The sequence below is a fragment of the Lagopus muta genome, chromosome 16 (genome assembly GCF_023343835.1).
Source record: "Lagopus muta isolate bLagMut1 chromosome 16, bLagMut1 primary, whole genome shotgun sequence".
NCBI classification, from domain to species: domain Eukaryota; kingdom Metazoa; phylum Chordata; class Aves; order Galliformes; family Phasianidae; genus Lagopus; species Lagopus muta.
Window position 1 is genome coordinate 4975924 of NC_064448.1, and position 16051 is coordinate 4991974.

At 47.4% G+C, this 16051-nt stretch overlaps 1 protein-coding gene across 14 annotated transcripts in view; it reads left to right on the top strand.

The window, feature by feature from the left end:
• KCNQ2 (potassium voltage-gated channel subfamily Q member 2) overlaps positions 1–16051 on the top strand; it is a 61646-nt gene that overhangs the window by 14996 nt on the left and 30599 nt on the right. For 7 of the 14 annotated variants that reach the window (XM_048962692.1, XM_048962695.1, XM_048962701.1 and 4 more), the window contains exons 2-9: positions 4349–4439; positions 4890–5016; positions 6096–6271; positions 6913–7038; positions 9354–9464; positions 10032–10127; positions 10941–11035; positions 13589–13618. In XM_048962692.1, coding sequence (XP_048818649.1) covers positions 4349–4439; positions 4890–5016; positions 6096–6271; positions 6913–7038; positions 9354–9464; positions 10032–10127; positions 10941–11035; positions 13589–13618 — 852 coding nt within the window. Of the gene's footprint in view, positions 1–4348; positions 4440–4889; positions 5017–6095; positions 6272–6912; positions 7039–9353; positions 9465–10031; positions 10128–10940; positions 11036–11357; positions 11430–13588; positions 13619–16051 lie in introns of those variants that run through there. The other 7 variants (XM_048962693.1, XM_048962702.1, XM_048962697.1 and 4 more) reach the window with 3 other exon arrangements.

Genomic DNA, 16051 nt, shown 5'->3' on the forward strand with positions numbered 1-16051 from the left:
GCTTGTAAATGTGGAGATACATAAAACTTTGTTGCCACGCAAAATCCCTTTCTTCTCAAATTCCTGCTGTGCATAAGTCAAGGATATGGGGGGTTGAGGCAGATGAGGCCATTCCTGCTCTTTGCATTACAAACAAGAACATTTGCAGTGTTCTTCATGTGCCTATAAAAACAGAAAATGATCTCCCTTGCAAAGGAAACCTTATTTCCCCTCATTTCCCCAGGCTGTAGCTGTGCAGGCGTATCAGAGAAGATCCTAAAAAACTCAACCTACTCGAGAATGCCCATCTCCTATTGTGCCACGCTGCCGTCACACAGCTCTGCTGGAGATACAAGTCACCTTGAGTGATGATTTTTGGCTGAAGCTGAGAGATTTGGAAACCTGGAGTGGGTCATTGAGGATTGTGTTGAGCCTTGTCAATGTGTAGCTGGGCTGTGGGATTCCTTACATGAAAAACAATGATGGAAGCTCCTGGTTAGGACAGGGACAGTGTGCATCATCATAAGCCCTTGGACAGCCATGGCGTGGTCAGAGTTCTGCTTCTGCTTCAGTGGAGATTCAAATTTAGCTGTAATTACTCCTGTTCTGAGTGCTAAAAGGCTTTTTACAGTCTGTTTATCCAAGTTTCGGAAACTTGAAAGCCAGCATCTTACAGAGACCACTGCAAATGGATTGCTGGGATTACAGCTGGATTGCCCATAAGCATTTTGGTTTTATTTTAGCACAATTATCAATGCCTTATTTATGTCCCGAAAGTCATTTTCAAGTGTTTTAAGTTATTTTCTATTGTGTGGCTCTCAAATGCCTGGAGTAAAATGCTTCCTCCTTTTCAGCTTTGCTTGTTCTAATTAAGCAAATCGTTAATTCCTTCCCCACTTCCATGGGAAGGCAGTAAAGCAAGGAAAGAGCCCATTGCCTCGTGCCACCTCCTTGCATTACATCCATCCCTTACACATCCTGGTATCCCACTGCTGCTGATCCATTGGAGCTCCATGTAAGTGGGTGTGCAGGTTCCAAGGGGAGTGCCTTTAAGAAGGCAAATGAGATTAATAATCTGAAAAGATTCATAAGGATTCTGTTATTTACTTTTAGCAAACAGAGAGAGAGAAAAAAAATACCTTTCGCGTTTCGAGTCATTTTATTTCATTATTTGCTTGCTTATTTGTTTATTGGAGTGGGAGCTCACTCATTTCTTCTTCTACTGCTAATATGAATTGCAATGGAGATGAAATCTGGATAAGGAAGTTTCATGCCGAGGTTAATAATCCAGAATAAGAAGCTTGCCATGGGTGTTTAAAGTTGACATAACCTTTCTTTGCTGAGAGAGTGGATGAGGTGCTGGAACAGGCTGCCCAGGGAGGCTGTGGATGCCCCTGGAGGTGTTCGAGGCCAGGTTGGATGGAGTCCTAGGCAGCCTGGTCTGGTATTAGGTGTAGAGGTCGGTGGCCCTGCCTGAGATGGGGATTTGGAGCTTCATAATCCTTGTGATCCCTTCCAAGCCATTCTATGAACCTTTGGACAGAAAGGCAAACTTTGGAGGACTTTGGGTTTTTCAGCTGTTTGCAGAAGTCAGATTTGCACAGCTGAGCCTTGGCTGCGCACAGAGGTGGAAGCAACTCAAGAAATGTCTGTCCTCAGCTGGCTGCTGCCAGCTCTGTCCCTGCTGTCACCCATGGAAGGGATGGAGATGCAGCAGCACTCACTGTCCTTTGCATCCTGGCCTGGTTTGGGGAGGTTGTTGCTAGCTCTGCTGTGTGGGGCCCAGCTCCTGTCTGTCTTGAGGGGAGGATATTGTCTTCTGCCCAGCTGTAAGCAGAATTGGCATCTTTAATGTAAAAATCATTAGAAGGGACGTAATTAACGTTCCTTATTGCACATTAACATTACCCAGAGTCAGGCTGCAGACATAATTTGCTTTGATTAGATATGTAGCTTTAAAAATTAGATTCATCCCAACCTCTATGCCGTTTATTGGCCTGTTTCCCTTTCCCTTGCTATCCATTATGAGCTGGAGCCCTGTCCTGCACTGTCTGGATGGATTAGATGTAATGAAAGCAGAGTCAACTTCCCACTGCCTGCCCTCCATGGGAGCTCAGAGGGTGCTCTCCACCTCAACACAGATATGGCTCACCTTTCTCCTTCCATCCCATGCAAAGAGAGAAGCTGCAGAGCCTTTGGAGCTTTCCAGGAGCAAACCCCAACTCCATGAATCCAGTGGAAAAAATGTTTCATTTTTGAAATCTACTTTTCAGCCTCTCGGAGGTTTGGGAACCTTGGAGTTGAGCAGAGTAGCCATGCATCACCATGGAGCTATTTTGCTATGCTTGTCAAGTATCCACATCCTATGGTGGCAAGACCATTTCTCACTTGCTGGCTGAGCTCCCTGTGGGGGAACAGAGCAGAGGGATGGGAGCTGCTACCCTATTGGGTTTTGCCTATGGAGCAGCCCTGGTTACCCTGCACAGCCACAGCTTGCACAGGGCACGAGGAAGATGTTCACCAGCAGGCATGTTGGACCACATCTGTACAAAGAACTTTATCTATTGGGTAGTGCTTTCAGCTCTTGTTGAAATGATAGAGCAATGTCTTTTCCTTCCTTTTTTTTTTTTTCTTTTCTGCCTTATCAATACATTTCTAATGACAGAGGTAACATGCAGGACTCCTCTTTCTCCTGGCATTCATTCCCAGCAGGACTCATTGTTTCAGCATGGCTTTGTTCTGGATCCATTTGAAGTATCCACCTTAGTAAACAAGGTATGCATGTCTGCTCTGATGTCAGCACTTTGCTTTCTGCACCTGTCAGCATTTTATTGTGATATTCAGTCCCAGAAACACAACCCACGCCCTATTTCTTCAATCAGAACATGCAGGATTTTCTTTTCCCCCATCCTTTCCCATGATCTATTTTTCCCCCTCTTCTCTTTCTTCTTTCATCGATTATTCATTTGTTTCTCACTCTGACGTGGGAGTGTGCACCAAAATCTGGGCCACCCCAGGAGCGGGACTGCCTGACCCATTTGCAGCTCCCTCTCACTGCACAGCCTGCAAGAACCACGTTGGGTGAGGGTGATGATGAGTGGGATTGCAAGGGGCAATTCCTTGCTTTTTGGGGTTGTTGCAGGTCCCTGAGTACCAGAAAGGGAGAAATGAGGGGATTGTCCTGAGCTGTTCCGTGCTGAATGGGACTTGCTGCTGGCAAAGCTCAGCCCTTGTGGAGTGGCTCTGAAGGTCCCTTCCTTCCAGCAGACTCAGCACTGCCTGTGGTCAGAATAAATACTGCCAATTCCCCCTCTCTACCTGAGCACTGTGATGTTAATGGCCCTTGAGAAGCCGCAGGCACAGCCCTGCAGTGCCTCTCTTTACACAGCACCAAGCAGCTGCACCCGGCAGCCCGACCGTGCCTTATAAATATTTGAAAGTCAGTTTGTAGGAATGTGAGACAAAGCCAGACGGATGAATTATTTAATGCTTTGGAAGAACGCAGCTTTTAGTTCCTCCCCATGCTGGCCTACTTCATTGTTTCAGTAAATTGATCTGCAGCAAATTAATTTCCCTTCTTTTCTTTGAGTAAGCAGCGGGCATGGCAGGTTGGTGGGGATTGCTCTGGCCACAAGCAGGTGCCAGGACACCTCCACGGCTGCAGAGCTGACATCAAATGTCAGCAGAGGATGGAGCTGCTGCCACCCATCAGTGCCTTTGGATGGGCATTGGTGCACCCAGTGCTCATGTGGAGAGGGCTCTTGGCAGGGGCAGCCTCTGTGTGCGTTTTATCACAGAACTGTAGAATATCCAAGTTGGAAGGGACCTATAGGGATCATTGTGTTCACCTCCTGCCTTCACACAGCACCACCCAAAACCCAAATCCCATCTCTGTTAAATCCCCATCTTGGTAATGTGTGGACAAGGGATGCTGGGAAAGCAGCTGGTGGAATTGAATCTGAATGTGGAAGGGATCTCAGAGGCTATCGCAGCCACGTGCTGGAAATGGAGGTGTCTTAGCCAAACTGATACCGGGTCCTTCCACACCCAACCCTTCCTGTTCATAGAATCAGGGATCCAGGTTCCCTTTTGCTGGTTGGTTCTCCTCCAGTGTTAAATGTGAGCCCTGCGACTGATCAGCAGAGTGATCCCGAGTGTGATTGCATGGGCCTGGTGGCCTCGTTGCTGTCACTTCTTATCTCCTCATCACCGGTTAGAGGTATCCTTGTAAAGGGACAGTGTTAAAGCCGCAGCATGGTGAACGCTCCTGTGTGTAAATGTCAAACCGTGTGACCGAGTGTGAAAAGTTCTTGCTCTGAAGACTGATGTTCTGTCCCTCTGTATTTTGTTTATTTTTTGTGTTCTATAGTTTTCTACTTGTTTTCTCCTGCCTGGTGCTGTCTGTCTTCTCAACCATCGATGAGTATCAGAACAGCTCTGAAGGGGCCCTTTATATTCTGGTGAGTTGGGATTTGCAAATGAAGTGAGCAATATCACATCAAAATAAAGTTTAAAATGCACAAGAAAAACACCTACCCCTAAGACTGGGGATATTTAACTCAGGCAAGAGTTAGTGTCTGTTGGGACCCACAATAAGGAAAGGAGAAATCTGTATCAGGGCACTCAGGAGTAATCTGAGCACAATATTTGCTCTGATGTAATATTTTAAAACCTCTTTCCTGAACTTTTTCTGTTGTTTTTGCTTTGTTCCTCTTTCTCATCCCCTGCCCAGGAAAGGGAAAACCCAGCAGCAAAGGTCTGAGCATCACTCAAAATAGGGCTTTCTACCATATGGTCCTATGGGGCACTTCTGCATTGCATAGGAGAGCAGGGTTTAGGCTGTTGGACTGGATCTCTGGAGCACGCTCACCACGTTTCCTTCTAGGCTGATGGCATGTTGTCTCCCCCAGGAAATTGTCACCATCGTGGTGTTTGGGGTGGAGTATTTTGTGCGGATCTGGGCAGCCGGCTGCTGCTGTCGGTACCGGGGCTGGAGAGGAAGGTTGAAATTTGCCCGCAAGCCTTTCTGTGTCATTGGTAAGACCTGCCTCCTGCATGGGATTTCCCAACCTAAGATGGTTATTGAAGAGCTTGCTTGCACAGTGCTGCAATTTCTTGCTTGCAGTTTGGGGATTGTTACTTACCTAGAGAAGGGAAGGGAGGAGCTGAGGTCCCTGCCCAACCTCTCCATCAGTTCGTTCACTCCGTGCCTCATTTTGCCCTCCTGGGTGCTGAGGAGCTGCATCACAAGGGGGTTGTGAGACTTAATTCCTGCTTGTAAAGCACTCGGTTCTCCTGTTGTGCAAGGGGCCATCCGAGCACAGTGGGTGCTTTGTTTGGGGTCAGGAGTGACAGGTGAGCCATGCCATGCCCCATGGAGCCTGCTTTCAGGTGTCCAGCAAGTAGCAAGAGTCACACATGGGATTTTCATTTATTGCACAGAAAATCATTCATAAAAATTGCATAGCAAAAGAAAGAGGGAGGGTTTCAGGATCCTGCCCCATTCCTGAAGGTGCTCAAGGCCACGTCAAATGGGGCCTTGGACAACCTGACCTAGTACCTGATTTGATGGCTGGCAACCCTATCCATGGCAGGGGGCTGGAACTAGATGGTCTTTGAGTTCTCTTTCTACCCAAGCCAACTTGCTTCTGTGATCCTTGGGTTTGGGGTTTATAGCATATGACTTCTTTTCTTGGACTCCTGCTCTTCCCTCGAGCACCCTGGGGTTGTTATGGTGTTTAGTGTTAGTGTTCAGTGGTGTTTAGACAGGGCAGCTCACACCTCTAGGCAGCACGGTGTCACAGCAGCTGAAAAAGTCCTTGCCTTGCCTAGCAAGGACTTAGCCCAGCCTAGCCCTGGATCAGAATGCAGTCAAGTGACATTGAACACATTTTCTTGGGAATGATGAGTGTGGAGAAGAAAACCAAAATGTTTCCATCGGGTGTCTAGCTGCTCCTTTTGTCCAGTTAAGTCTTCTGCCGTATGCCTCTGGTACCAGGTATTACAGTAGCACTTCCACACACATCCTTCTGCTGCCAATGGCGGTGGCAGTGCCATCCCCTTTGGTGGTGCTCCAGCAGCACGTCTCCAGCTTTCAATGCCCTTTGTTCACGCAGACATCATGGTGCTGATCGCGTCCATTGCTGTGCTGGCAGCGGGCTCCCAGGGCAACGTCTTTGCCACCTCGGCGCTCAGGAGCTTGCGCTTCCTGCAGATCCTGCGCATGATCCGCATGGACCGGCGGGGTGGCACCTGGAAGCTGTTGGGCTCCGTGGTTTACGCGCACAGCAAGGTGAGTGAGCCCCAGCAGGGACGTGGAGCCCCTCTTTTCATTGCCTCGGTTTGGTTCCCCACCCAAAACATCTTCCAGGCTTGGGAGGATGGAGAGGGCACTCACTAGGTGGTGATGTGCGGAATGCAAGGTCCTGTGGAGCCCTCCAGCCAGCAGAACAGAAATGGGAGGGATGTTGGGATGTTTGCAGGGAATGCCTTGAACACAGTGACCACCTGCACACTGAGCTCATTTCATGGAGTTAGCAATTAGCCAGCAGATTTGGGGGCTCGTGTTTCAGTTTTAACTTATGCGTGGGCTGGAGAAGTAATTATATTTTCATTTCTGTTCCACATCTTTAAATACTGGAGCTGCTCCCTTTCCACTTGCTGAAGTGTTTCAGGCGATGTGCTCTGCAGGGTGGGGGGTCATCCTGCGAGTGCTGCAGGGCACCACTAGCACTTGGGCCCATCTCAGATGTCCCTTCTCTGCACTACATTGAAAATCAGCACTTCTGATCTCCAGCCGAAACCCAAAGCCTAAACATGCACAGATGCAGAGCAAGTTCAGCTCTGAGGCCAACCGCAAGCAAAGCGGCTCAGCTTTCGGAGATGCACACCAGGATTGCATTTATTCTATTCTGTCCCTTAATGATCTTGCAGGAGCTGATTACTGCCTGGTATATTGGCTTCCTCTGCCTCATCCTGGCCTCTTTCCTGGTATACTTGGCCGAGAAAGGAGAAAATGAGCACTTTGATACATACGCAGATGCACTCTGGTGGGGTCTGGTAAGTAATTTTTGTAGAGCAGCTGCTGGTTATTAAAATAAAATGTCCATTAACCCCCCATCTTCTATCACTTATTGAGGAATCAGCTTACAGACTGCTTAGTTAACATTTTTATTAAATGGCTTCAGGCTATTCCATTTAGCTAGATTTCTTAAATAAAGCTTGTAGGAGATGCGATGGGATCGCATTTGTTGAGCTACCTGGGGCAGCACAGCAAGAGAAGATCAGCAGTTGGACTTGGCTCCATTGTGGCAGGTCTAATAAAGGCCTCATGGTCATCACTGTGACAGGTATTGTCACCTTTCCATCATTTATCATCATACTTGAGCTGTTAAATGCACCAGACTATGTTTCATGCAATTAATGCATTCTAAGTACCAGGAAAACTTCAGTGCTGAAAGCACTCGCTTTGCAAATCTTTGCTGACAAAAGAGAAAGGGCAGTACTTTCAGTTTGCTCCGTGTGTGCGTGGGAATTATTGGATTAGTTGATTAACAAAGGGAGAATTAATGACGTTCTAATCTCCTTGCATTATTGTTCTTCTGCTCTGGCACTGCAGCGCTGGTTTGGCCTTGATTACAAAGCATGTAATGAAAATCCCAGATCTGATCAAATCCCAATAACAGGCTTGGGGAGGAATCGGCTGATCAAGCAGCTCCTCTTCTTCAGTAAAGGGAATGAAACGCTGCTAAGGCAGTGAATTGCTTTTCAAGCCCCTTGGTTATGACAGCAAATAAAAACAAAGCCCAATTTGACATAACTAGGAAATAAACAATGGGGGAAAGCTGACGGCCCAGATCAGAGCTCAGCATGAGGAAAGCCATGGGCAGAGTTGTCCCTTCCCGGGCTGGAGAGCTGCATGCAGAGCATCCCACCTCATTCCCCATTTCAGGAGGTGTTGGAGCACCACGTGGTGTAGCTCCTGTCCATCTGACAGTGACATTTCAGCCTCATTAAAACGAGCAGATTTTGTCATTGTCCGGCTCGCACGTCGAGTGCAGACATGCTAAGAAATGAGCAGAACAAACCAGCTGTCGGTTTCAGGAGCTTGTATCCTGATTTCATCTCAGTGGCTCCAAATCCTTGCAGTTGTCTCCATAGATATAACCCAACTTTGCGGTGATTAAGGAGTGAGTGTTGCTTCAGCTCAGTATTTCAGCACAGAATAGCCACGTAGATGCATTTTACTAAATGCTTTGTCAAAATGGCAGCTAATTGATAAAGCTTTTAGTGGGTGCTATTAAACGGTGCTTTGGGATTGGGCTTCCATTTGATTAAAACAGTTTTGCTCCAGGCTGAAGGCGTTAGGTTTCCGACAGCATGTCAGTTACATCAGGACTCCACCACCCTTGGAGACAGCTCTGTCCTTGGGGCTGAGGGTGAGGGACCTTGGGTCCTTTGGGCAGAAGTCTCCATAAGAACGTCCCATCGTGCCAGTCCTCCCTGTCCTGTGTGTCCCAGGCTCTCCAAACTTTTCCTCAGTTCTTGATGGAGGGCCCAGCATTCTCCATTTGTGAGGTTCTTGGACAGAAGCAGGAAAAATCACCTTTTGCTGCAGTTTGAAGCTCAATGATTATTTGTTTCCAGCAGATCTCTCAGCTCCTTCCCCAAAACACACAGAACAGCTTGCCAGCCTCTCTTGGTACATTACATTAATTCTGAGGAGGGGAAAAATACCTCTAAATTAGGTTGTACAAAGCAGCCTGTTGGGCTAATGTGCAGTTTTTAAGTAGGAGGGGAGACTGGCTAATAAGCACTGCTGGGAAAATGGGCAATAAACAGCATCAGATCCTTATGAGTGCAAATAACCTTGATTTCTTTTGAGATGTGCTGAAGGCAGGATGGCCCCCAAGCTTGTCTGCTCCCCGCCATCTGCTCAGGGAATTTTGGTGGCATTGCTTTATGTTATTATTTTAGTATTTTATTTTAGTACTTACTGTTTTATTATTTTATTTCAGTACTTATTAAAAAATAATGAAGAGCAGTTTTTACATGGGGAGATAGTGTTAGGACAAGGTGTGGGTGGATGGTTTTAAACTAGAATAGAGGAGATTTGGATCAAATGGCAACAGAAAATAAAATTCTTTACCCAGAGTGTGCTGTGGCTCTGGCACTGCTGCCCAGAGAGCTGTGGGGGCCCCATCCCTGGAGGTGCCCATGGCCATGAATGGGCCCTGTCCAGCCTGGTCTATGGGAGGTGTGCCTGTCCATGATAGTGGTCGGAGCTGAAAAGGCTTTAAGGTCTTTTCCAACCCAAGCTATGTGATTTCCAGTAGAAAGCAATGTGACTGAGGGTTGGGGTTCTCCTCTTGCAGATCACTCTGACCACCATTGGCTATGGGGACAAGTACCCACAGACTTGGAATGGGCGACTGCTGGCTGCAACCTTCACACTCATCGGTGTTTCCTTCTTCGCTCTCCCTGCCGTGAGTGTGGGCAGTGTGGGGGGCTGAGTTATTACCTGTTTACCACCAACCTGTGGCTTCATGTACCCGGCTTCAACTGCTTGGCTGCTTCTGAGTCAAAAAGAAAAAAGAAAAGAAAAAAAAGTGTCCACTCTGTGTGGACAGCCATGGTGCATATGAGCAAACAGGATGGAAAACGTGGATGTAGTTATTCACAAATGAGATGGAAAATGTTTATTGAAGTGAAACCATATTCCTGCTGCTGTTCCTAGGGGTGGCTGTGCCATTTCAGTAAATCACCTTGCTCCCTATTGCAGTGTTGCACGGATCTGATTTTCCCTCATAGGGGTGATTTGCTGCATGCTTGTATGATATGGACGTTTCCTGTTTTATCAGCTGCTTTTACCAAAGTGGCAAGCACCAACAGAGCCCACATTTGGGGCTGCCTTGGTTGAGGGCTCCTTGCTCCTTTCCTGATGCATTTGAAGCAAAAATGAGATGGAACAAAGCTGTGGAATGAAAGCTGGCTGCAACCTCTCAAAGCTTGTCTAACACCTGCTAACTGCACAATTTCATTCTTTTCCCCAGGGCATTTTAGGTTCGGGGTTTGCACTGAAGGTTCAGGAGCAGCATCGGCAAAAACACTTTGAGAAGAGACGCAACCCAGCAGCAGGCCTGATTCAGGTTAGGAGCTGGGAGCCTCAGGGCTGCATCCTCCTGATGTTGAGGTCTAAATGGACTTCTAGGAGCAGGGGAGGAGAAAAACGGTGCTGCATGTCTGAAGTGTGAGACAGCAGCTGGTGGCTGGGCTTGTCTGAGAACAAATGCCAGGAAGGCAGCCATAGGGATGCAGCATATGCGAAAGTCTGGGGGAGAAAAGGAATGAAACTCAGCCCAGCACAGTGAGACAAATACACTGGGACAGTCTGTTTCACCAATTATATATTTTTTTCCAAAGAGAATATTTATACTGATACCAAGTTACAATTGGGAGCATTTTCCTCATGCTAACAGATGTCTGCACAGAAGGCTGGCCTTGGCGGATAGCTTGAAGAGTGGTTTTACACTCCTCTGCTCCCTTCTCTCCAAATTTTGTGGCTCCCCAATGCACAGCAGTAGTGCTCCTGACAGCGAGTGCCTGGTACCTGCAGCATCTTTAGCTGTGATCAGTGGCATCGTGGTAGTACCCCCAGTGTGTCACGTGCCAAATGGATCATTGGCACTGTGGTCACACCCCGAATGTATCACATGCTAAATGGATTGGTGGCATCGTGGTAGCACCCCAAATGTGTCACATGTCAAGTAAATCGTTGGCACTGTGGTCGCACCCCAAATGTGTCACGTGCCAAATAGGTTGGTGGCATCATGGTAGCATCCCAGATCTGTCACACATCAAAGAGAAGGCAAAATGTCAGACCCACAGATAGCAGAGAATTGGTGTTGGTGGAAGTTTATGAAACTCAGCCTGTATCTCCATTCCACCCTGTCTCCTCCCAGGCTGCATGGAGGTTCTATGCTACCAACCTGTCCCGCACAGACCTGCACTCTACGTGGCAGTACTACGAGCGCACAGTCACCGTCCCCATGTACAGGTACTTCCTCCTTGTGCTGCCTGCCTCGTGGTGCCAATGTTTCCATGTTTGTTACCTGGATGTAGAGTTTTATTATTCATTTAAGTTGCTATTCATTTAAACTTTTTATTTATTTAAGTTAAAAAAAAAAAAAAAAAATTTCCACATCTCTTAATAGCCAGAATATGTCTTTTCTTTCAAGGTTTATTTGGTTTTTTTTTTGGCTGTGTTTCATTTTGTGTTTCTTTTGGCCTCAATTTTAATTTCCCTGTTATTTTTTTTTTTCTTCTTTTCATCTCTGTGTGTATGTACGTGCTCTTCTTTTCACCTTTATTTCTCCAAGCCCGGGGTAGTTGCGTTGTGTTGTGACAGTGCCGTGCCCAGGTGTGAAGACTCCAAGCTGCCCCGGACCTAGGTAAATGCTGCCTTGCCCTGCGTGCAGCAATTCGTGCTGCTCCACCAGGCTCTAATGGTCCTTCTGCCTTTCAGCACTCTTCTGTCCCTCTGGGCTGCCCTGGTGCCGTCCCCAGGTGCATTTGGCCTTGGTTCCAATTTCCTTTTCCTCTTTCCTTTTCTCCTTTTTTCCCTGCCCGTCCCTTTTCCTGCCTGGGCAGTGCTGTGCATTCCTCTCTGGTGTGTTTTGAAACTGCCCAGATCTGTCTGGATGGTGTTGGTTGGATATTCCTGCAGCTTTGTGAGGTTTTTTGGGGGGGCACGATGGGGCGGGCTCCTTGTGCTCCCAGTCCTTATGGTGCAGAGCTGTTGTCCAGCTCTGGGTTGTGCCGGTGCTGATGCAAAATCCCTCTGTGTTACTGGTGCCTTTTAGCCATTCGAATGCATTTCCCAAGGCAAGCATTAGTCCATGTTCGAAGTGTTAGCCAGCCTGTTAATCCATTTTAGAAGCCTGTTGGAATTCACATTGTCATGGTCAGTAAGTTGTCGTTGGATTCGTTCCCAGTGTGTGCCTGATTGGTTGTTTGTTCCCTAAAGGTATTTATGAACTGACATCAAGATTTTGCTTTAAGAAAAAAAAAACAAAACAACAACAACTCAATGAAACAGAACCAAACTGTTTCCCAATAGCATTAAAACCCACTCATCCAACTCTGTCTGTCCCACCTCTGCGTTGGTTGGGAGCAGCTGCTGAGGGGAGCAGGACCTGGCCCAAAGCCCTCTGCAGAGCACACAATGCCAACATTGGCTTCACTGGGCTTGGTCATGGTTATACTGCTCTTGAAAATCCCAAACTTAGCATGCAGCCAGACATACAGGGGCACCCTTTGGCACAAGGATAAGAGCATCCAGTACTTCCTTGGGCATGGGGCTCTCTTCTCTCAGCTTCACCCTAAAACTCCAATTGCTATCTGTGCACAGGTAACCTGATCATCACCTGAGAGGTGAGCCCTGATGGCTTCAGCTCTTTGTTTGTTTTTTACCAAGCAAGTGGTGAACTTCTTTTTGAGTCTCGTTTGGATGTGTTGAACTGAAATCATTCAAAATACTTGTCCCCTCATTTAAAAAGGGGATAACTGTATGTTCTGGCTGCCGCTTCCATCTCTCACTTTGCCCATCTACCCTTCCTACCCACTTCTCCAAGCCAGCTGGCGTGCACCAACAGCTGCACCCTGAGCCCAATGCCATGGTGTTGGTTGCTGCGTGCAGCTTAGCTGCAGGCTGTGGTTGGGAACTGGGTAGGGGGACACAGCATCCCCTCTGCCAGAGGTGAGCTGCAGTCACTGCTGCCTTAGCACCTTTTCTGCTCAACGTTGGGCTGTTTGTTCCTCCTAGCAGGAGCCCCATGACTTGAGCTTACATCTCTTCCCAAGGCACCTTTGAAAAGAGGGGCTGTTTGGTGGGGAAAATTGGTAGCCATGAATTGGAGGAGCATGCGTGTGCCCAGAGCATCACTCAGAGCACTGCAGGAGAGCTGGTTTCTCTCTGCTGGGGAAAATAGGGTGGACTCTGAGAGCATCTCAGCTTGGATGTTGAGATTCAAGATGTGGTAAAGCAAATCTGCAATATACATCTGGCTCCTATATAAAAAAAACAAAACCAATATTGAAAAAGAAAACCACAACAACAACCAAAACGAAACAACAACAAGACCCCCAAAATTACTCTATAATCACTCAAGAGAACAGGATATTGTTTTCAGCTATGTTCATATATTTGCACTAAAAAATAATTACTGAAATGTCACGTTTCAGTAAACATTGGAGCTCCTTAGAGCCATCCTCCTGGTCCAAGGAGCCCCTGGCTGGTAGCACTGAGGGCTGAGGATTCCTCCCTGAAGATCTCTCAGAGTCCCCCTGCATTTTCCCTGCCCCTTGGTGCCCGTTTGCTTTGGGAGCGAGGTGCCAGCAGCCTGTCTCATGGATGGCAGTGATGTGAGGAGCAGGGAGCGAGCTCAGCCTGCACTGATGCTCACCCACAGCCTGGTCCCAGCTCACCTGCTCCCAGAGTGCACTTGGTTCATGTGCTAATTTTCTTTGTTCTGTTTCTTTTCTCCCTCCCTCCATTTTTTTTTCCTTTCTCTTATCCCTTTGGTTTTCTTTGGTGAAAACTCTTGAAAAGCACGCAAACGCAAACGTACGGTGCCTCCAGGTATGACATGCATGTGACTCTGAACCGTGTGTCATGTCACTCCTTGTTCTTCGTTTGGGACTGTAATGTACAAAGCCTTTAACTAAAAAAAACAAACAAACCCAGAAAGCTCTGAAAAGAATGAGTGAAACCCCAAACCAGACCGTCCATCCTGCTGCCTGCTGACTAACTCCATGTGCCTCCATACGTGTTTTAGCTATTGGTTTGTACAAGTGTTGGGAAACTGTGCCAAAATGATGATTTAAGGAAGGAGAATGGGAGAGTGCTTGATAAGCTCGCTTTATTAACGATGATTTCTTGATGGTCTTACCAACCTCCTCCAAATCATACAACTCTTAACAAGAATACCTCCCCATTCATGTTTCCATTTCTCCTCTCCCATCACTCATGTTTGTTGTCCTTTCCCCAGCCCTCTTTTCCCATCCATCAGTGTTATCTCAGTGTTGTAGGAGCTGTGCACCCCGGGTATCTCTGAGTCTGCTGCCCTTGCTGGTGTGAGTGGTGTTGGTGGCACCACGGGACACATTGGTGGTAGTGCAGAATAAAATCGCAGCAGTGGCTGTGCCTGTTTTTCAAAGGAGAATGGGATATCAAATGTAGTGTGCTAAGCCAAAGTGATTGCTCACGATTTCCCTCAGTAATTCAGTGTGATGCTTGGAAAAGGAGTGTCCCATCTCAGCAGGGTAATTACGTTTTAGTTATTTTTCCTTCTGTAACTGACCCGGAGCCAAGCAGTTATTAGTCCCCGTTGTTCCTTCTGAGAGCTGACCTTTCAATCCAATCAAACAGACGTGTATGTGGCTGGGGTGAGATTTATTACAAACAATATTATCTCAGATTCTGCAGAAGAGAGCAGGTTTTCAGATGATAGGCGTATTTTATATGAGGTGGGTACCTGAAGGTGCAGTAAAGGCAATATTTGAAGATGTGGAATTAATGGCTTACATTTGGAGACTGTGGGCTAAGCTCAGTTCTTAGAGCAGTTTAAATCCTCACTAGGTGCATTAACACAGATGTGATTTAGTGCCTGATTTGCAAACCTGGTTCCAGTTTTCACGGATGCGAGTTTTGCCGCCTTACTCAATCACACCTATTACTTTGTGTGGTTTATTTACAGCAAATAGCATCCATGATTGAAAGTGTGTGATTGAGTGCACATCGAGTGCTGTCTGGGACAGCACCCTGCTTTAAGGACTGGGCATTTTTCTACTGCTGGAAGTGAAATAAGAATGCTTCCACTCCAGCTCTTATCATAACATATTTCATAAGTCTCATAAGTATTCCCTGTTATGGAGGAATGACTTAAACTGGAGACAAAGTCATGGTGAGTGTGATAAGCTCCTTGTAGAACTCCAGCACAGCATGGAGACTCGTTTTAGTCCTCATCATGGTATCCATCTTCTCATCACCCCCTCCCTCATTGCTCATACTGGGGCTGTTCAAACAAATCATCACCGTCTGTGTGTGTTGTGTGTGTGTGCTCCTGTGCTCTGCTGTGTGCTGCTGCCCTCCCTCCTCATGTTGTGGGGTCTCAGTGATGTCCTGGCTGGAGGCATGGTGTCCCCACTGTCCCTAAATGCTTGATCGTTGTCTGTGCTACCAGGAAAAGCAATTGTACCTTCCCTTTGGCTTGGGGAATGGAGTCAGTGCGGTGTTTTTATGTGTGGTCCTAAGAGGTGATGGGTTGCAGTTGAGTGTTCCGGTGGTGGTATGGGCTGTGTGTGCTCCTGGAGCATGCAGACCTCACCCAGCTCCCCTTCACCAAAACATGCTTCCTTGCTAACCAAGTGGCACGAGGACCTGGAGGAGAGAGAGAAAAGCACACAGAGCCCTGAGGCAGCAGGCTTCCCTTTGAGGTTGTGGTGAAGTGATGCAATGCAGAGCAGTTACGCTGCTTTTGTAAGGGCAGGTTAGGCTGAGCAGTCACTATGGATCACATCTGGGGTCTATATGGGTTGGTGTCCATTTTTATTAATCGTCTTTTCAGCACAGCATTCTTTTCTTCACCACGTGTGCACTGTGCCCACACCTACTGCAGCAGCAGTGAGTCTCTGTGTTGCTTATGTCATCAGCTCTGCATGGAAGCATCTCTGCTGACCAACAAGATTGTCACATTCTGCACAGTGCAGACCTCAGGTTGTGGGCTAATGCAAGGGGAAAGGTCCTCCTGAGACCCTGAATCCCTCCATGTAGTGAATGGGGATCCTGAATCTTTCTATTTAGTGAACAGGGACCTCAAATCCTTCCATTCAATGAGCTCATGAAGTCTTCAGCTCTGTGACCTGCATCAGAGCCATGCATTTGTGATCCTGGCTTGAGAAATTGGGTTTGTTGCCCTGTGGAGCTCTTTGAAGCGGAGAACTCCATAAAGGAGGGGGAGTTGGACTCAATGGTCCTCATAGCTCTCTTCCAACTTGGGATGTTCCATGATTC